A 21438-nucleotide genomic window follows, 5' to 3' on the forward strand; every position below is an offset into this window, starting at 1 on the left:
GTTTGGCCTGTTCTTGTTTTGTTAGAACTAATTTAATAAATATAAGTGTTAATATTTTGTTATTATATATTCTTTAAAAATGATAATTTAAATTTGTATTGGTATACTGCAAACCATATACTAGTATAACCAGAAAGTGATGTTATTCTCACTCCAGCCAGTGCACCATGACTGGTATATCAAAGGCTGTGGTATGTACTATCCTGTCTGTGGGGTGGTGCATATAAAAGATCCCTTGCTACTAATGAATGTAGCGGGTTTCCTCTACCAAATGTTTGACATCCAATAGCTGATGATTAATACTAGTATATCAGTGTGCTCTAGTGTTATTGTTAAACAAAACAAGCTTTCTTTTTAAGCCTGTATTAAGCAGTTAAACAAGACAATATAATATGCAGGTTAATTTCTAAAAATAGTCTGGTGGAATCGTAATGCAAGTTACTGCTTAACAGAGGTGACAACTTCCACAAGTCTTAACCAATTTTAGGTTCTTTATTCTATATTAATTGCATTAAATTTATTTTTTGTTTATGAGATTAAAGCCATTTTATTGTCATCATATTCCAAAAACTTCATACATAATTTTTCATACTCTTGTTGTGTGTAAAATGTGTTCTGTCAAAGTTATGAAATGAAATATTTCAAATTTAAAAATACATGCAGTAACTGGTATTTCTTGATTAAAGCCATTTTATTGTCATCATATTCCAAAAACTTCATACATCATTTTTCATACTCTTGTTGTGTGTAAAATGTATTCTGTCAAAGTTATGAAATGAAATATTTCAAATTTAAAAATACATGCAGTAACTGGTATTTCTTGATTAAAGCCATTTTATCGTCATCATATTCCAAAAACTTCATACATCATTTTTCATACTCTTGTTGTGTGTAAAATGTATTCTGTCAAAGTTATGAAATGAAATATTTCAAATTTAAAAATACATGCAGTAACTGGTATTTCTTGATTAAAGTTTTATCCAGATGAGGTCAGAAGGTTTAGTTTTCATCTTTCAGCATGTGTTAGTGTTGTGGTATGCTTTGATTGTCAGTAATTTGAAAGTGCTGAGTCTTGGTTACAAGTGAGAAACTTAAATTTAAACCAGGTTTATTTTGTTTTTGTTTATTGTTACTACTAGAGTTCTCCAATTGTTATTAACCAGATTTCCTGTTTAACCATTTACCTTCATTTTACAATATCCAAACCAATTACTCATGGATTCTGTTGTTGTTTTTAATGGGAGATTTTGTTTCTGAGTATTTTTACAGTATATCGTATAGCTGTCTGCTATAAGCAAAAGGTCCATCTAATTACTAGTGGATGTAATTTTATTATTGTTATGTCTTGCCTTTTAAAATAATTTATATAAAAGTGTTCCTCCATTTGCAATGACAAATTAAATGGCACAGTTAGCTTATTTTTCCTGATCTGTTATTTATGTTTACCAATGTACCACTTTATAAATAAGGTGCAGGTACAGGAGGTGGGTTTCGGGGGTTACAAACCCCCTGCTGCTCAAAGTGATTTTGTTTTCAATATATTTTCCACTGGAGCATGACTTGATCCCCCTAGAAATTCTGCACGTCACAGTCTAGACCCACTCCCCTGCATAATTTCCTGCAGACATGCCTGCAAATCAAACTTCCCTTTGTCTTTGTCTAACTACAGGTATGACAGCCATGTGTTTATTGTTTAAAGCTGCATGTAACATCTTCAGTTTTATAAGTAAGCAGTTGTTGAGTAAATAGCATGTCAAATGATTTCCTGTTGAATTTGCATGTGTTTTCTTTAATTTAAAGTTGATGCGTGGATGTTCTTTGTGCATTTATCCATGTTTGTTTACTAATCTTAGACAAAATTTATTTTTCTAAATATTGTTTGTTGTTTTTCTAATTGTTCAGACTTCTAAAACAAATCAAGTTAATATTTTTATTATTTAGATAACATCCAAGGTAATTTTAGGTTTTAATTATGGTATTTACCAAAATAAATGCTGATACATTTGATTGTTTTATTTGCTAATTTGATTGTTACAGTACGTCTAAAAATTAATCAGATTTATTTTTGTTGGTTTAAAGTCTAGAAATCGTGAACAAAATTATGGAATTTATGTTCACTTTCTTTCCATGTCTTAAATAAAATTAAAAATTAAAATCATGTTATATATGAAGGGCACAGATCTTGGAAAATAGTCCATGTGCTCTGTAATGACGTTTTTAAATCTTACTGTGTTCTAACTGGCAATAGCTAGTGGGAGTTTTCTTATTAGCTCAGATGGTAGAGCACACATTTGACTCTGATACAGTGTAACCAGTGCACCACGACTGGTATATCAAAGGCCGTGGTATGTGCTATCCTGTCTGTGGGATGGTGCATATAAAAGATCCCTTGCTGCTAATTGAAAAGAGTAGCCCATGAAGTGGCGACAGTGGGTTTCCTCTCTCAATATCTGTGTGGTCCTTAACCATATGTCCGACACCATATAACCGTAAATAAAATGTGTTGAGTGTGTCGTTAAATAAAACATTTCCTTCCTAATACAGTGTATTAAATCTTACTTTTGAAATGTTGAACAATTTAAAATGTTTTATTTTGGCAGTAGGTGCTGGTTTTCGCCCAGTTCAGCCACCAGCTGCAAAACCGCCAGGTCAGCAGAAGCCACAGCAGCCTTCAATGAGATGTGGAGGGTGTGACATGCTGGCAACGTAGGTACCCTTAGACCTAGGGCGGGGTGTTAAATAATCAGGGCTAGTAATAGATATACTGTAAATGGTCTGTTTATTGTGCCACAGTATTCAGTAGGCATGCTGGCAACGTAGGTACCCTTTGACCTAGGGCGGGGTGTTAAATAATCAGAGCTAGCAATAGATATACTGTAAATGGTCTGTTTATTGTGCCACAGTATTCAGTAGGCATGCTGGCAACGTAGGTACCCTTTGACCTAGGGCGGGGTGTTAAATAATCAGAGCTAGCAATAGATATACTGTAAATGGTCTGTTTATTGTGCCACAGTATTCAGTAGGCATGCTGGCAACGTAGGTACCCTTTGACCTAGGGCGGGGTGTTAAATAATCAGGGCTAGTAATAGATATACTGTAAATGGTCTGTTTATTGTGCCACAGTATTCAGTAGGCATGCTGGCAACGTAGGTACCCTTTGACCTAGGGCAGGGTGTTAAATAATCAGGGCTAGTAATAGTCTTGGTTACAAGTGAGAAACTTAAATTTAAAACGGGATTTGGGGGCTTTTTTGTTTATTGTTACTAGAGTTCTCCAATTGTTATTAACCAGAAATGCTGTTTAACCATTTATCTTCATTTTACAATATCCAAACCAATTACTCATGGATTCTGTTGTTGTTTTTATATAAATGTTCTGTTTATTGTGCCACAGTATTCAGTAGGCATGCTGGCAATGTACATATCCTTGGACCTAGCAACAGATGTACTGTAAATGTTCTGTTTATTGTGCCACAGTATTCAGTAGACACCCTTACATCAGTTTGCTATGACAGAACATCAGTGTAATGTTTCAGCATTTTATCTGATCTGTGCTTCAGGTTAGGGTGTTTTGTGGCTTTTTTAAATTCACAAATTAGACTAGATTTGATCTAAAAGGCTTACAAATGATTTTCATAAAGTAGACTAGATTTTATCTAAAATGCCTAAAACAACTTTTGTTTCAGTATGATGTAGAGTGTTTAGTCTTTTAAGATTATTTTGTCTCTTATTTTGTTAGTCAATGTCAAATCCTAGTGATATATATGCATATGTATATGTATACATGCATATATATATCTCTCTCTCTGTGTATTTGTGTGTGTGTATATATATATATATATATATATATATATATATATATATATATATAAATATGCATATACATACATACATACATACACACACACACACACACACACACACACACACACACACACACACACACACACACACACAGATATAGATATAGATATATATATATATATATATATATATATTACTACATGAGTGGGAGTGCAATACAAAATTTATGGAACATGTTAAGGAATTAGTTTATTCCCCCATAAATTTCATGTGGCATTTATACAAATATTTACTGTCCACGAATTGTGATTTATAATTGATGTCAATAACATTCAACAAGGTTAGTTACATCGCTGGATGATGTCAGTTTCATAGCCCCGACTGCCTCAAGCTTGCAGCTGCTATAGTGACATCAGAAGTGTGCTATAACAGTTTTCAATGTTTTATTATGACCCTCTCCATAAAGACAGCATTGGAAAATACAATATGTATATAACTGTTTATTGTAGACCATATGGGTAATAAATCTATTTATTACTCCCCAGTATTAAATTAGTAGACTTGCTAGTAAACTATAAATTGTAACTCTTCTTTTTATTAGTTTAGCATTGTACATTCAAGTAATTAATGTATATTTATTGTGCTACATTATTAAGAAGTATACTGTACAATTTAGTTAACAAGCAATGTAGATACAGTACCATAAATCATCTGTTAATTGTGCCACAATTACATACTGTACATTTTCTATTTGTTGTGTTACAATATCAAATCAAAAGACATGCTAGCAGGGTGTAGAATTTAAATCTCCAGCAACTATATTTATTCAGTAGCTGTACCAGATAAGGTGTGTATTGGCCAACATTAATTTAGTCAACATGCCAACAATATAATATGGACCTATAAGACTTCTGAATTGCTGTATTAATTAAGTGATGATAACAATATTTACTAATTGTATTGGCTAAGATCAATCTCTGTTGAGCTATATTTCTTGTTCTAGCCAATGCTCCACGACTGATGCTGTAAATCTTAAAATATTAGCTATGTTAAAATTTAGCAAAATTCAAATAAGTGACAAATTAGCTATGTTAAAATTAGCAAAATTCAAATAAGTGACAAATTAGCTATGTTAAAATTAGCAAAATTCAAATAAGTGACACATTAGCGATATAAAACTTTAGCCAGGTCATCATATTAGAAATTAAACAAAGAATATGCTTAAGTTGTAGGGTGTATACTACGAAATCAAATCCCATAGACGACAATAGTAACATATGTGGCTAAAACTCCTACCTGCAGCGTATCAATCAACATAAACGCCACGGATATAAATACTACCACCCCTCACACTTAAAGTGAATCAGAAAAAATTGGGGGTCAAGCTGCTTGTTTCTGAGATAACGGGTAGCGTCTATGACTACCCTAGTTCCGCACAAAATTCGAGTACTTTTTTTTTTTACAGGTACCCCATACATGTTTCAAGCACAAGGCTACTTGACACATTAGTACTAGATGAAATAAAATTGCATATTTTTTTTACCCAGATGAAACTATTATTTTTTACAACCAACACGCTCACATTTATAACCAATCACAGGACTTGTGGTGTTCACTTCTCTATCAAAAGTTTGGTGCACCTCGAACTTTGACCCAGCCGGAAGTTATTTGGTTTAGTACTTACCTGTAGGATCAGCTGAAATAATGTGTTTGATGAATCTTGACGTTATGCAGCTTACAGACATCTTGAATGTAGTAAAAAAAAAAGGCAGTAATATGCATGCTAACTAACTAGTCACTGGCGTAGGAAGTGGGGGGGGGGGGCAGTAATATGCATGCTAACTAACTAGTCACTGGCGTAGGAAGGGGGGGGGGGGGCAGTAATATGCATGCTAACTAACTAGTCACTGGCGTAGGAAGTGGGGGGGGGGCAGTAATATGCATGCTAACTAACTAGTCACTGGCGTAGGAAGTGGGGGGGGCAGTAATATGCATGCTAACTAACTAGTCACTGGCGTAGGAAGTGGGGGGTGGGGCAGTAATATGCATGCTAACTAACTAGTCACTGGCGTAGGAAGTGGGGGGGGGGCAAGGGGGCATGTGCCCCTCCACTTTTCAGATATTTTGCTTTATATTTGCTTTATAATAGTGTAAAAGTGTGTAAATATAAAAGTGTGCCCCCGCCCACATTTTGGCACCTTCCTACGCCAATGCTATTGTTATTTGCTATCCTTTTGGTTTAATCACTAGTATGTAACCATTGGTGTACATACAGTTAATAACAGAAAACAATCACACATAAACTTTTTGGAACATTCTGTTGTATGTCTGTTTAAATTTATCATCATCAAATATTAGCGTCTTGTATGACCTCGCTAAATTTGCTAACATTTTATGCTCGCTAACATTTCCTGATTTACAGTATATCAAATGCTGTGGTATGTGCTATCCTGTCTGTGGGATGGTGCATATTAAAGATCTCTTGCTACTGATGGAAACCTGTAGCAGGTTTCCTCTCTAAGACTATATGTCAAACTTACCAAATGCTTGACATCCTGTAGTCAATGACTAATAAATCAATGTGCTCTGATGGTGTTGTTAAACAGAACAAACTTTAACTTCAACGTTTTCTTTCAGTGGAGTGATAGTGAGAGCTAAAGGCACCCCGTACCATGTGGAATGTTTTAAATGTGCATCATGTGGAATGAATCTCAAACAAAAAGGTGAGAAGTTACTTACATGCATCAGCATGGAGCGTATTTTCTTTCATACCTGGGCTGCGTTCCACAACGCCATCTTAGTCCTAAGATCACCGTAACTGCACAGCTGACCCATATGCACTTAAGGTGATCTTAGCGCTAAGATCACTTTGTGGAACAGGGCCCTGGGGTCTAATTCACAAAGGTTTCTTAGGCTCTGCTAGACAACAAAGCATCTTCTTTTAAAGTCTTTTAGCATTGCACTGCGAGAGACACCCAATAGCCGATGTGTATTTTTGTGCTGGGGTGTCGTTAAACATTCTTTCATTCATTCATTCATTCATTCATTTATTCATTCATTCATGCACTGCAAGATCGCAAAGTTTGCGAGAGTTTAGTGAATTAGGCCCCTGTTACATCTTACTAAAGTAATAAAAACCGTTCTGACTGTGCAATAGAAGTATATTTTATTGAACATGCATGTAATATAAAATCTTGCATGCACAGTTCACCTCATCATATCCCTAGTCTGGACATTTCAGTGTCCTGTCACTTCCACAAACTTCAACTAATTTTCTAGATGAAGTAAGTTGTGTTATTTAATTAAACATTTGCTAATCATAATATACAAAGGTGGTGTGTAATAAATACAGAACCACAAACCAATTGCTTTCCCAAGTTATTTATATCACTTGATCGCTATGTGGTTAACTTTGTGCTCTGCACTTTTTCACTCTGTGTGTATGCGTGTGTCACTGTGTGTGTGTGTGTGTGTGTCTGTATGTCACTGTGTCACTGTGTGTGTGTCTGTCTGTGTCACTATGTGTTTGTGTGTGTGTCTTTGTGTGTGTTTGTGTGTCACTCTGTATATCACTGTGTGTGTGTGAGTGTCTGTGTGTCATGGTGTGTGTGTTTGTGTTTCACTGTGTGTGTGTATGTGTCTGTGTTTGTGTGTCACTGTGTGTGTATGTGTCTCTGTGTGTGTGTGTGTGTGTGTGTGTGTGTGTGTGTGTGTGTGTGTGTGTGTGTGTGTGTGTGTGTGTGTGTGTGTGTGTGTGTGTTTGTGTTTGTGTTTGTGCACAAAAGTTGTAAAGCACTATTAAAGTAGTACATGTCAAACATACATAATGTTACAAGATCTATTGGTTTATTTTTCAGGGTATTTTGTCATAGAGGACAAATTATTTTGTGAAATACATGCCAAGAGAATGGCGCAAGCACCAGACTCCAACATGGTTGCCACTGCAGTGTACAGGTAAATTAACAACATGGCTTTTAGAACAGAATAATGTCAGCTATAGGAAAGAGCACTGATAGTAAAACTATTTTGTTCTCTAGGTCAGCATATATATTTATTTTCTTCTTTTTTTCTTCTTTTTTTTTTTTTTTTTTTTTTTGTAAAATAGAATTGTAGTACATCTTTCATATTCTTGGTGGTAAAATAAGGCATACCTTATTAATAACAAATATTCATCTTTTATAGTTATAATTTTTAATTGTTTAGAGGGTACATTTATTATAAGGTGAGGTTGTGGTATATGCTTTCCTGTCTTTGGGAAAGTGCATATAAAAGATCCCTTTCTGCATTAGGAAAAATGTAACGGGTTTTCTCTGATGACTACGAGTCATAATTACCAAATGTTTGACATCCAATAGCCGATGACTAATTAATTAATGTGCTCCAGTGGTGTCGTTAAACAAAACAAACATTTTATTATAATGTGTACCTTGATAATAAAATAAATATATAAATGAACTGTGATACATATATTAATAAAAATAACTAGTAAAATACTGATAAATATTTTTAATAATTTGTCTTTTTTTTATTTTGTAGATAAATCCTGAGGAAATATTTAATGTGTGCCATATATCGCCCAGTTGTCAGTTGAGCCCAATAGTGTGATACGACATTCTACTTCCAGTTTTTAGATCTAGTGCTAACTAGATTAGACTACCACAAACAACACCCAAGGACTGCATGGACCCTAGTTCTTCCTGTTTGTCTCGGATACAGTCCTCATGGCTTTACAACGGAATCAGAACATACATGTATGCCAAGAAAATAATACAGGACTATGTTCAGTTTTTAAGATACTGTGCCTGGACATTCCATGGAAGTTCCAAGGATTTGAATATTGCAGTCGAAACACTCAGTTTGGAGACCTTTTGAAAATACCTTCCCTCTGCCGTTTAATCTATTTAGTCCCAGGGCATTAACTTACTTATAATAGTACACAGTAATGGTGATAGTATTGTTATTGAAAGTTTTCATGTGTTGCAGTAGCATTGTTACTGGCACTAATGCTGTGGTAATACATTTTATTCTGTTACTAAATTCCATCACCATTTTTTTAGAACCACAGTGACAAACCCTAATAGCTGTCTTTCTTGTTACATATCTTTGATTGTTATTATTATTGAATAAAAGAATAAAATTTGCAATATTTACATTTACGTTTTTAAAATACTACAAAAAGCTTATGATACTAAAAGAATGATATCTCTGAACAAGATGGAGGTAAAACACTGCTACATTATTAAAGTTATAATTTTTAAAACGACAATCTTCAATAAGTTCTCTCATGAAGAAAATCTTTTTTCAGTTAAGTTACACAACAGTGTTCCAGTTTTCACCCTATCATTAAAAAAAAGATCTAGTCCTGTTGGGGAGAATTTAGGAGATGTGGGAAAATTAAGAATAAATATTGGCACCCAATGGCCAAAAGATACTTGGAGGAAAATATCTTAGCAATTTGTCTTAAGTCCGATCCCTGGCCATGCCAGAGACCTGACTCAGGATAGACGTGTTGAAACACTTGTGGGATACACGCATGTTAATAAGAGTTCTGAGTCTTGAGTAATTTTAAATTAGCTTTTCTGTCATTTTAAAATTTGGTTGGAGCCTTTAAAAAAACATTAGGGCTTTTTATTTTATTCATCTTGGTTTAAATTGTTTATCTCTGCCCTATCTAGGACCTATCAAAGGCAGACTAAAATGCTAACTTCTTACAACTAGTCCTCTTATAGAGAATATGGTCACACACATCATCTATCGGTACTAGTCATATACGCTCATAAAACTTTAAACATAATATAATAGCAGGGTATAGTCAAAATGTTTTCTACATATCATGTTCTAGTAATATAAAAAAACACCAAAATTAAATTCTCATATCGAAAAAACAATGTCCATGCTGTACAAAATAAGGATAATTTTTTTATTTATTTATTTTATTTTATTTTTACTACCTGATGTTGATAGATTGTGCAAGGTTCGCTAGTTTTGTCAAGTGGGGAATATATTTAATATGGATTTCCATTTGATGTATTAGCATCATTAGTACATATCAAAATCCTTTGTAAAAAGGATTGGGGGATGTTTTCCATTACATTTTATCTTGGATGTTAACTAAGTATTTATTAGAAAGTTGTTTACATTAGCTTTTTCTATGTAAATATTTACTAAATAGTTTTGACAAGATTTGGGATATATTTCCCTCCAGAGGTTTGTTAACATATCTGCATATTATAGTGATAATGATGCTAGCATAATCAAAGTATTTATAGCTATTGCCTTTGCTTGTATGTATGCATAATAATTATTACGATTTGATGACTGTTATGTATTGAAAATAAGATATTTATACATACACTATCTATACCTTTAGTTAGAATGCTGTCAAAATTATGACAGTCTAATAGTTGTTCTTATAAAACAGTTTGGTATTTATTGCAGATTAGGGAGGTTTTTTGGTGTGTTTTGTTTTTTGTTTTTTTTATAATACACATAAGCCAATAGATTTGAGACTGGTGGAGCTGATCCAGAGGTAACTGTTGAGGGAGCGTATGGTGTAAGGTGATGTATTTTAATGAAATTGGGAGGTATTTGGGGTGGGGGGTTTTGTTAGTGATGGTTTCTTACAAACTTTTCAGAATATAAGTTTTTAAATGTCATGTTTGTTGAGGATGTGAGTGAGGGAAACGAAAGGAAGGATGGGACCTCTCTGCCACTGAGTTAATGGGTGTCAAATCTGTTTTGTTTTCAATCAGGTCACATACATTGGAGTGTTTCAAGTGTGCTCCAATCCCAACCCTCATTAACCAGCAAGGATGCTATTTTTGGAAATAACAGTGGCGGATCCAGAAAATCAATTGGGGGGGGGGGGGGGGGGGGGGGGGGTGTCAATAACATGTTCCCGAAGGGATTCCTTGGATTCTCCACCGTAAACATTTTAAAAATATAACTGTCGCAAAATTAAGAGGGGGGAACCAGGCTCCTGGGCTCACCCCCACCCTCTTAGATCCACCACTGTTAAACCTAGTTGTGGCTATCAGCGTCCTAGATTTGTTATTTGACACCAAATTATGACAAATATTTAGGGATAAACACCCTATATTATAATTAATTTTATGATGATTATAGATGTCATATGTTGCTTTTTTCTTGCTTATACCATTACCAAGGTTCAAGCATGCTGTCCATGACAACCAACACTAGATCCACTACTTACATATTCACATGTAACTGGTTGAAGATTTACATATAATGTTTTGTTACCGTTTTGTTTTATTTATGAATTGTAACCAAAATCTCCCCTCCCAACAGTCTGTTTACAACAGGTTCTGATCTGCATACATAAATGTTTGACTATATGTTCATGTTGTTGCTTGTTTTGTTTTTAAGTATTTATCTTCTGTGGAGTGTTCCAGTTTTAGACATACCAAATAGATGTGTTCTGCATTGCATGCATTTTTGCATTTGTACAAATTGTAGGAATTCTGTGTCTGTATCTACTGTACTGTGTTGTCGTGTAACAATACAAAGCTGTTAAGGGTATAATGTGTAAAGATATTGGTACATGATTTTAACCACTGTAATACATATTACTGGCCAGCATAGTTTGTTTTTCATAATTTTATCAACAAACTATTGACAGTGTCTTGTTTATAGTCCAATTTATGTTTGTTTGTTATTTTGTAATGATATTTTGCCGATAACTTTCAAGTTGGGTAAATTTTTGAAGATAACAATGCTTGATCCAGCTTAGAAATTATCAAAAATGTAAGTTATTGATAAGCGTATAAGAGACAGAGGACAGGGGGCAACTGCCCACATCCCTCCCTAGGGCTGGAGTAATCCTCAAATTTAGGCTAAGAAGATAAGCTATTTGGGTAAAATTAGCTTTCCTGGAACCTTTTCACCATGTATTTTGATAATTTCACCCACAATATTAGTTGTAATCAATGTAAAAATGCTTAGTGATTTGTTTGCAACCCTATATAGCTGTTTGGCAGTAATGCTAATATGAATAAATGTTGTTAACCAGATTTGGCATTTTCGATTAATTTGGGCAAAAATCAGCCTGCCCCCTTCTCTCTTACAAAAATAGGAGCATGTATGCCTAAGAAGTTATTCAAGAATTTCAATGCATTTGACAAGAGATTTAACATTAAATAACTGCTTCATTGTGAGATAACAGTTGTAAGCTTTTGTGCAAGAATTCTTTAATTAAACCTTTGTCAATGGGGAACAACAAACAATAAATTCAATATTATGCCCTATGTTCTTTATACTTAAATTAAACACCGCAAACATAAAGTAGTTTATCCTGCAACCACTATTTCTATTGACAGATTATGATGACAGATAAAGTAAAGTCGTATACATATAGTAGCAAGATATGACTTTTAATGTCACTTATGTGACGTCACACGCATATAGCTACATTACTAAATCACTCATTTGACCTCTCGGTCATCTTACAATGTGGCTGAAATAACAGGAATAATAGCTTCTCCCTTTAATTTTTATGGTCTGCAGGATAAAGATAATAACTAGTTAATGATGTCAGATATCGGTTTTATCTTGTTCAGGATAAAGCTGATATCCGACATCATTAACTAGTTTTCTCTTTGTATAATAGGCATATTTTAAATATGGACAAATATGTATAAAGCACAAAGTAAAGAACAGACTGTGACATTGTACAACGCCACCTACACTAGCATTAGAGTTATTCCCCTTGACTACACATATTGACTATTTTCTGCTATCAAGGGCATACATAATCATGCTTATAATGAATCCAATTTTGATCAATAGACCTCTTTCACATTCCACTGCGCATGTGCCCATTGCGGGGTAACTTAAGGACGCAAACCGCAAACTCACGTGAGATCTCGCAAAAACAGACCTGTGGACAAATTGGTGGGCATAGACAGTGGGAGGCTACACAATAGGAATGTGAATATCTCCATGATTAAGTATTCTATCAGTAGGGAACCCGAAAATTCTGTTGACATCCAACAAGACTTATTGGAGTTATTTGTGAATTATTGCTTATCACAAAATAAAAAATATTTGGTTGTTAACGCCCGACAAACCATCAGTTCGGATTCGTACGCAATAAATATCGGATATAGGCTGAAATAATATTAATGTGTGCGTGCGTGTATGTATGCAGATATTTATCGTATTTAACATGATTTAAATATTTATAAAGCATTATACAGATAAATACATTCAGGATTCTTGTCGGGATTTCTTTTCACCAAGTTATTTAAAATTTTGTTTGGTATTTGGAATAAAATTAAATGATACATATGAAATTTGAGCTATGGTATATAAAACATTAGAATCAGGCCCCGTGGGGAACGATATCTGGAGTTGGGGGAGGGGAGGGGGCACAATCTGTAGTGGAGGGACACAGTCTAGTTGGTGGGGGGGGAGCCATATTTTAAACTGGGTTTATAAAAGTGGGGCTATAGCCCCCCCCCCCCCCCCCCCCTTCGATGTCTCGGTTGCTACCGACCTGAGAATGGTCAGAAATGTAACTGTATTGCATATACAGCTATTTAAATTCGAAGCAAGATTATTTAACCTAAGAAAGATGTAAGTTTTATTTATAACAGATTAGACTAGCCGACAGCTTGATAATATAGCTACAAACTCAGGATGGTCTCTTTATTATAAACTCATGAGGGTTTATTATGCGCAGTCATAAGGTACCAGTCATAAGGTACCAGTCATAAGGTACTTCGTTTGAAGCAAACATATTAAGTATCATGTCAGGCCCGTAGCTGGGGGGGGGGGGGATCGGGGTATCGGACAATCCCCCCACGCAGGATTGAGAGTCCTGGTTAAATGAAAAAAAAATTGGATTTTACATATAAAAGTCCTTGTCCCCAAATGACTGGGATAATGTAGCAAGAATGTCTGTCTGAGGTTCCATTTGCTGAAGGTTCGATCCTCCTCAGTGGGCCCGTTTGATTATTTCCCGTCCCAACCAATGATCCATAAAAGGACGTCGTGTATGCCATCCTGTTTGTGGGTTGTGAGTAGTATGCCATGTATCAATTATTATAAATACATTGGTACAACTGAAAACAAATGGTTTCTTGTCGTGGCTCTGTGACCAGGCATACCAAAACTTAATGCAACTTGTTAATGTATATTTCGCAACAAACGTTTGTGTATTATTCTCGAGTGTAACCGGCGTCATCTCATTGTTTGGCAAGGGTTTTTTAATTTTTATATATATATATATATATATATATATATATATATATATAAATCTGGGGACACCACCACCCCCCCGTCTACAGTTCTGCGCCACCGTTCGATGAGTTCCGTTTACATGAAATTTCGACCTCCCCCCCCCCCCCCCCACAGTCATTTTAACATCTTATATGAAATATGTAAGTTAGTCTCTAGAGATTCACAGCTCCTACGAAGCTACTCACGATGCTCATGACAACTATCGATCATGCCCTCCAATTTGTATATAGCCTCGATACCGTCTAATTCGGCAAGGGGCGGTACTCTTCGCACACATGCGCAATGGGAATGTGAAAAAGGTCTATTTGAGTGTTGTATTACAACCATCTGCACTGGTTAAAATAGCTTAGGTAATTTGTTTTGTTTTGTTGTTTTTTCATTCTTAAATTAAGATCATCAAAACTATGCATTATTTGTTTTATTATGTTTTATTATTTACTTCAGTTTATCAGTACAAAAATCTATCTTGTTTTTTATTGTGTGGATCTGTAGCTTTGTCGAAAAATTTAGGTGTACAGGGAAAAAGTCTTTATATTTTTATAAACTTTTTTTAAAAACCTTTTTTATAAATCATTGAGAAAAATATTATTTATTATCTCTTCTTGTGTTCTCCAAAGCGTGTTATAAAATAATTAAAATATTTCTCCAAAGCCTGTTATAAAATAATTAAAATATTTCTTAGAGAAAAGTTACAGCGCTTGCATTAACCACTAGACAATTGTTTTTTGTTTCAAAAAGTAATAAAACGTTAAACAAACTTAAGCTATGCATTTATAGCCTACAATGTAAGTGGAAGTTCACTGCTTTCCTTCTGTATCCATTGTCTGCTGTTACGTTCCAATATTGTGGCATAGTGAGGGGTGTGCAAGATGAGTTTGGGGCATTTAATTCTGCATTTGTGGGCATCAAATGTAACTCTAGTTTATTTGACCTGCAATTGTCATTTAGACAATTATGGTAATGATTAAAACACTGTGGCATATTGCATTTCCATTAATCTAATTATGTTGTGGACTTGACTGCACATCACATGCCGCTATTATAGTCCTTCCCACAGTGAATGCTTTTTTTTTCATATTATGGAATTTACTACAAGTTGTTTATTTTTTAGCTAAAAAAATTTCTCTAAATTCCACACACAAATAGTCATTTTTTATTTCTTTTTTATTTCCAAAACTCTTTACTTTCCATCTTAGGTCAAACCAAACTGAAATTATTAACAAAAAAACAATTTTGTAGAAGGATACGACGGACTATAGATTATTTGACCAGAAATTGTCATTTAGACAATCATGGTAATGATGAAAATACCATGGTATGTTGGATTTCCATTCATTTACTTACATTGTGGACTTTACTGCATGCCACATGCCGCTATTAGCGTGACGTCACAAAAAGAGTTCCGTCAATTACATCATCCCAGCACTCCAGCCAGTGCACCACCACTATATCAAAGGCCATGGTATGTGCTATACTTTGATAAACATCATTTGTTTTTTAAGATTAATTTTAGTTTTCGTTATCGTGGATGGCACGATGCAGCCCAGTGGTAAAGAGTTACCTGATGTGCGATTGGTCTGGGATTGATCCCCGTCGGTGGGCCTATGGACTATTTCTCATTCCAGCCAGTGTGCCACGACTTGTATATATCAAAGGCCATGGTATATGCTATCCTGTCTGTGGGATGATGCATATAAAAGATCCCTTGCTACTAATGAAAAATGTAGCTAGTTTCTTCTCTAAGACTATATGTCAGAATCACCAAATGCTTGACATCCAATAGCCGATGATGAATAAATCAATGTGCTCTAGTGGTGGCATTAAACAAAATTAACTTTAACTGTCATTCCAGCACAGACACAAAAAGATTAAATGTTGCAGTGTGTAAGTTGGGGGGTGGTGGAGGTGTTTTGAGGGGAGAGGCAGTTGAAGTATGTGAGCGTGTGTGTTGGGGGTATTGGAGATGGGGGTGGTTTTGGGGGCGAGGGGGAGAGGTGGTTGAAGTATGCTGCCCACATGTTCCAGTTATCCTCACTATGCCACAGTTGTTTAAACAACGTTTTATTTACATGTGAATTTCAGTGGTGCTAGTATCAACAGGGGTGGATCCAGGTTGTTAGCTGCAGGAGACATCTCCTGGGTACACTCTGGTTTCACCACTAACAAAGAAGACTGGGTTAGAGGTTGTACAAGAAATATGTCACTCATAGTTACGACATGACTGGTTTACATATATAAAGGGAATAAAAAGTGCTTTATTTGAAAAATGGTATTGGTGTTGTTTTTATGTTGTTGTTGAGGTGGTTTGGGGTTGGGGGTCTTCATTATACTGGTTGATACATGTGTATATCAGTTGGAATTCGTTCTGACAAAAATAACTCTAAAATATGTACAATTTAAACAGTTATCAAACATGATCAAGGGATGATGTTTACCCATAATAATATAGTGTACATTTCCAATAAAACACAGGTTGTGCACACAAATATAATTATTCACAATAGTGTATGTTCAATTTGTTATTGAATAATAAGTAATAGGGATTATATATATATATATATATTATGCAATAATCTACAGGGTGTACACACATTAATTAATAATCAACTGTACACACATTCAGAAATAATCAACGGTGTACACACATTCAGAAATAATCAACGGTGTACACACATTCAACAATAATCAACGGTGTACACACATTCAACAATAATCTACAGGGTGTACACACATTCAGAAATAGTCAACAGGGTGTACACACATTCAGCAATAATCAACGGTGTACATGCTGAACAATAACCAATGAGGTGTACACACATTCAGAAATAGTCAACAGGGTGTACACACATTCAGCAATAATCAACAGGGTGTACATACTGAACAATAACCAATGAGGTTACATTCAACAACTGGTGCACACAATGTCATATTCATCAATGACAAATGGAGCATTACATACATGTATGGGCATAGTGTGGTCTGTACCTGAGAGAAATTAAATATGAACATAGCAGACTCTTTTGACTACATTTTCCTTGGACACCTATATGAATAGCCTAATATGGCATTGTAAAAATATTGCTTTAGAATCAGTGGGTAGGTTTGTCTGAACCCCTAGCCTATGCCCCTGACACATTCAACAACAATCAGCAGAATGTGTACACATTAATCATAATAATAATAATAATAATAATAAATTCCTTATTTAATGAGGGTAACACAGTTAGCAAAAGCTAATCTTCCCTGAGGCCCCCAGGTACAATCAATACAAAATTACAATACATACATTTATGAACAAATAGAAAATACATATATGGAAATAATGATATTATTTTAGAAAATATTTCTTGAATCTACAATCAACAGGATATACATCTTTCAATAACTGTTAACAGAGTGTACACATTGCCTCGGTGGCATCATGGTTAAGCCATCAGACATAAGGCTGGTAGGTACAGGGTTTGCAGCCCGGTAACGGCTCCCACCCAGATCAAGTTTTAATGACTCAATGGGTAGGTGTAAGGCAACCATACACCCTCCTCTCTCACTAACCACTAACCCACTGTCCTGGACAGAAAGCCCAGATAGTTGAGGTGTGTGCCCAGGACGGTGTGCTAGAACCTTAATTGGATATAAGCATGAAAAAATAAGTTGAAATGAAATCTACACAACAATAAGCAACAGGTGTCTGTCCACTCAGCAAAGTTCAGCAATATGTCAGTGAACTTGGCAATCAACAAAAGTCTGTGAGTCATCAATATTTCTACTGTATACTAGTATCAACAACAAAAAAATATCAGCTATTGAATGTCAAACATTTGGTAATTCTGACTCGTAGTCATCAGAGGAAACCCGCTACATCTTTCCTAATTGGGAATTTGGAAATTGTTTAACATGCACATTCAGAGCAAGCTGTTGTAGTGCACACCTGTCCTGGGTACAAGTACCGGCTGAGGCCAGTGATTTAAAAATAATTTGAAAACATTCCGAATTATCCTGAGGGTATACGACATGTTTCGTGTGAATTACGAATGCCTTAAAACATGTTTTATTTTATAAAATAAATAATTTGTAATGTAAAACTGAAGACTGATTTAGGTTTTTTAAATTTTATAAATAAATAAATAAATTTTAATGTATTGGTATGGTTCGCTGTACTGCGGCCACTAAAATAGACTCGCCCGATATTTTTAGAATTTGTATGCTCCCAAATAACGTTATAAAAGGCGAAGTGTGATTGGTCAATATTTAAAATTATTATTTACAGACGAAATGTTACCTGGACATTGGGGACTACGCAGTGTTGTTAGTTTTAAATCACTGGCAGGATTCTGCAAGTAAGGTTTTGATTGGTGGACATGAGCTCCAACTGGCTGTCTTTAGATCCACATGTAATAGTGGAGATAATTTTAATTAGATTGATCAAATTCTTAAAGTATGTGATCTGAAAAATGTCACATACTTTGATTGCACTAAAAATGTAAAATATTATATGATAAATATATATATATATATATATATATATATCAACAACCAACATTAGTGGGATCTGGACCTGGATAAAGCAACTGTACAGCATATAAAAGATCCGTTGCTACTAATGGAAAAATGTAGGCGGTTTCCTTTCTAAGACTATGTCACAATTACCAAAAGTTTGACATCCAGTAGCCAATTAATAAATCAATGTGCTCTAATGGTGTTGTTAAACAAAACAAACTTTATAAAATATACAGAGATATATTGGATTAATTAATAAATAATAAACTAAAGAGTGACAAGCCAGATGTCCAAGCCAAATCATTGGCAAATAGTTCATTCCTCCAAAGCCAGAATGATTTTTTATTTATTTAATTTTTTAAATTTTATTTCACTATTATCAATTTTATGGTATAAATATTTTAAATCAGGAAAGTTCAAACACTATTACTTTTGGGAGCGGGATGAAGCCCAGTGGGATCGATCCCCATCGGTGGGTCCATTGGGCTATTTTTCATTCCAGCCACTGCATCACGACTGGTATATCAAAGGATGTGGTATGTGCTATCCAAGCCCGTAGCCAGGATTTTTGAAGGGGGGTCTTTTTGGTATTAAAAGGGCACTTGCGAGCGTAGCGAGCAACACTTGGCTGGGGGCTGCCTGGGGGGGGGGGGGGGGGGGGGGGGGGCTCTAGCCTAGTTTGAAAGGACACTTCAGAAAAAGGGGGGTTCGTTCGAACCCTACGAACCCCCCTGGCTACGGGCTTGCTATCCTGTCTGTGGGATAGTGCATATAAAAAATCCTTAAAAAAAGTATTAATGGAAAAATATAGCGGGTTTCCTCTCCAAGACTATATGTTAGAATTACCAAATGTTTCACATCTAATAGCTGATGATTAATAAATCAATGTGCTCTAGTGATGTTGTTAAACAAAACAAACTTTATAAAATATACACAGACATATTGGATTAATTAAAGGGTCATTTGTGACATTGCTGCATCATAAGATGTTTCCAACTAATAAAATATTTCTACGATTAAACTTGCATATTAAATATATTTTCTTGTTTAGAATATCAGTGACTGTATATTCAATGTGTTTCTGGTTGTCTTAATATTTGTAAGAAGTCAAAACTGGATTTTGTCTTCAAATAATTTTGTATGTATTAAAAAATTATATTTTAAGAAATAAAATTAAATTTAACGTAGTACAAATATTAGAACGATCAGAAACACGTTTAATATACATGCACAGCCACTAATATTTTATGCAGAAAAATATATTTGATATGTAATTACGGTTGTTAAAAAGTCTCTTGTAGTCGATAACATCTTTAAAATTGCAGAAAACACAGGAATGTCCCTTTAACAAATAACAAACTAAAGTGAAGAGCCAGATGTCCTAGCCAAATGGTCATCTTCCTCCAACCACAGAATTTTTTTTTATTTTATTATTATGGAATTTTTTTTATTTTTTATTTCATTAATGTCAGTTTCATAGCATAACTCTTTTAAATTGTGAAAGTTCAAAGACTGTTAGTTTTGTGGTGGTACATATCCTCATATTCAGGTTTGAAACAATATTATGGTACTTAGAGCTGACAGAGTTACTTCCCTTTAAGTTTAGAAATCAATACACTACCACCAATAACGAACACTCAGGTAACAGCAGTTTTGCTGTGTAAACAATCATTGTCGTAAACTAAAACGATCCTCTTTATTTTTTAACACCTGAGTTATTTAATACGTCACATTTATTTTCGCATCATTATTAAAGCACGTAGGCGACTTTGAAACAATTAAATAACAAAAAGAGAACACTGTCTAACTTTCTGTTTGATGTTCGCCGCAGGTGGGCACGCGAGCGTTAGTGCCGTGCGCAAATTGAGTCAGAAAGTGAATCGGCTGTTCGTTACATGGAAAGTTAGCCGGACAGTGAGTTAGTTTTAGGTTTGTGTGTTCGACGACGATTATGTCGGTGCTCACGTTGGAAGCGAAGTTGGAAAGGGCCGATACTACGACGCCATGGGGTTTTCGAATGCAAGGAGGGAAGGATTTCGCCAGTTCGTTGACAATTCAACGAGTGAGTAGTAGAACGTAGATGAACGTTGTCACCCCCCTTTTTATTATTTACAAAAGTTTTACACCGCCGGTTTAACCAGTATAGAGTTCCAGCACAGAAAGCATTATGACTGTCGTATAAAGAGATTAGAAATGATTAGGGCGACTGTCATATTCATGTACTGAGGAAGGTCAGTAGCGATAAACGGATGCCGGGTGATAATTGTTGTCGGGTAGACTAGGACTGCTATAAATGGAAACTTAAAACTAAATATCTTTGAAGTTCAAGACAGTACTTGTCCTAAAATAACTGGGCAGGGAAGAAGGGTGGGGGGGGGGGGGTGTGCCCGCAGGTGCAGTGAAAAACAGACACAGTAATTATAAAGTTTCTTTCAAGGTAGACAAAATGTAGTAGGGCCTACACTTTTACAGTCTTCAACCAGGAAGGCAAATGAATCGAAAAATTGAATGATTACTAGTGCTCCCCTTCAAAGTGGCTAATTTATTACAACCCAGCAATAAAATGTATAATATATTTCATTTAAAATGTGACAAACCCTAGTTTTTAACTATTTTTCACAATTAGTGTTAGAGCCATTTGAGACAACTGAAATCAGACATTACTTTTTATTGTTTAGATTATCCATTTCTTCACATAACAAGTGTGTCTGGTCATCTTGGTGTTTGTAATACCATGAATTGCATTTTTGGGAGACAGTTCTAGTATGTTTTTAAGAGTATTTTCCCCTTTTAATGTAACTCTCATTTTACTAGGCCTCAACATATATGTTAACTTTTCTGTCTAGGAGCCAGATGGTGCCTACATCTTTTATTTTAG

At 35.0% G+C, this 21438-nt stretch overlaps 2 protein-coding genes across 8 annotated transcripts in view; both read left to right on the plus strand.

The window, feature by feature from the left end:
- Positions 1-11158, plus strand: part of LOC121378502 (PDZ and LIM domain protein 3-like) — a 49753-nt gene extending 38595 nt beyond the window's left edge. For 2 of the 4 annotated variants that reach the window (XM_041506700.1, XM_041506702.1), the window contains exons 6-9: positions 2601-2706; positions 6441-6526; positions 7661-7757; positions 8340-11158. In XM_041506700.1, the coding sequence (XP_041362634.1) occupies positions 2601-2706; positions 6441-6526; positions 7661-7757; positions 8340-8343 (293 nt within the window). In that variant the 3' untranslated portion in view covers positions 8344-11158. The remainder of the gene's footprint in view (positions 1-2600; positions 2707-6440; positions 6527-7660; positions 7758-8339) is intronic. The other 2 variants (XM_041506701.1, XM_041506703.1) reach the window with 1 other exon arrangement.
- A 9205-nt stretch (positions 11159-20363) lies between these two features.
- The window catches only part of LOC121378500 (PDZ and LIM domain protein 7-like), an 83254-nt gene continuing 82179 nt past the window's right edge, over positions 20364-21438 (plus strand). The window contains exon 1 of one of the 4 annotated variants that reach the window (XM_041506697.1): positions 20364-20622. In XM_041506697.1, coding sequence (XP_041362631.1) covers positions 20512-20622 — 111 coding nt within the window. In that variant the 5' untranslated portion in view covers positions 20364-20511. The remainder of the gene's footprint in view (positions 20623-21438) is intronic. The other 3 variants (XM_041506695.1, XM_041506698.1, XM_041506696.1) reach the window with 3 other exon arrangements.

Source organism: Gigantopelta aegis, chromosome 8, assembly GCF_016097555.1.
Source record: "Gigantopelta aegis isolate Gae_Host chromosome 8, Gae_host_genome, whole genome shotgun sequence".
In the NCBI taxonomy this organism is placed as follows: domain Eukaryota; kingdom Metazoa; phylum Mollusca; class Gastropoda; order Neomphalida; family Peltospiridae; genus Gigantopelta; species Gigantopelta aegis.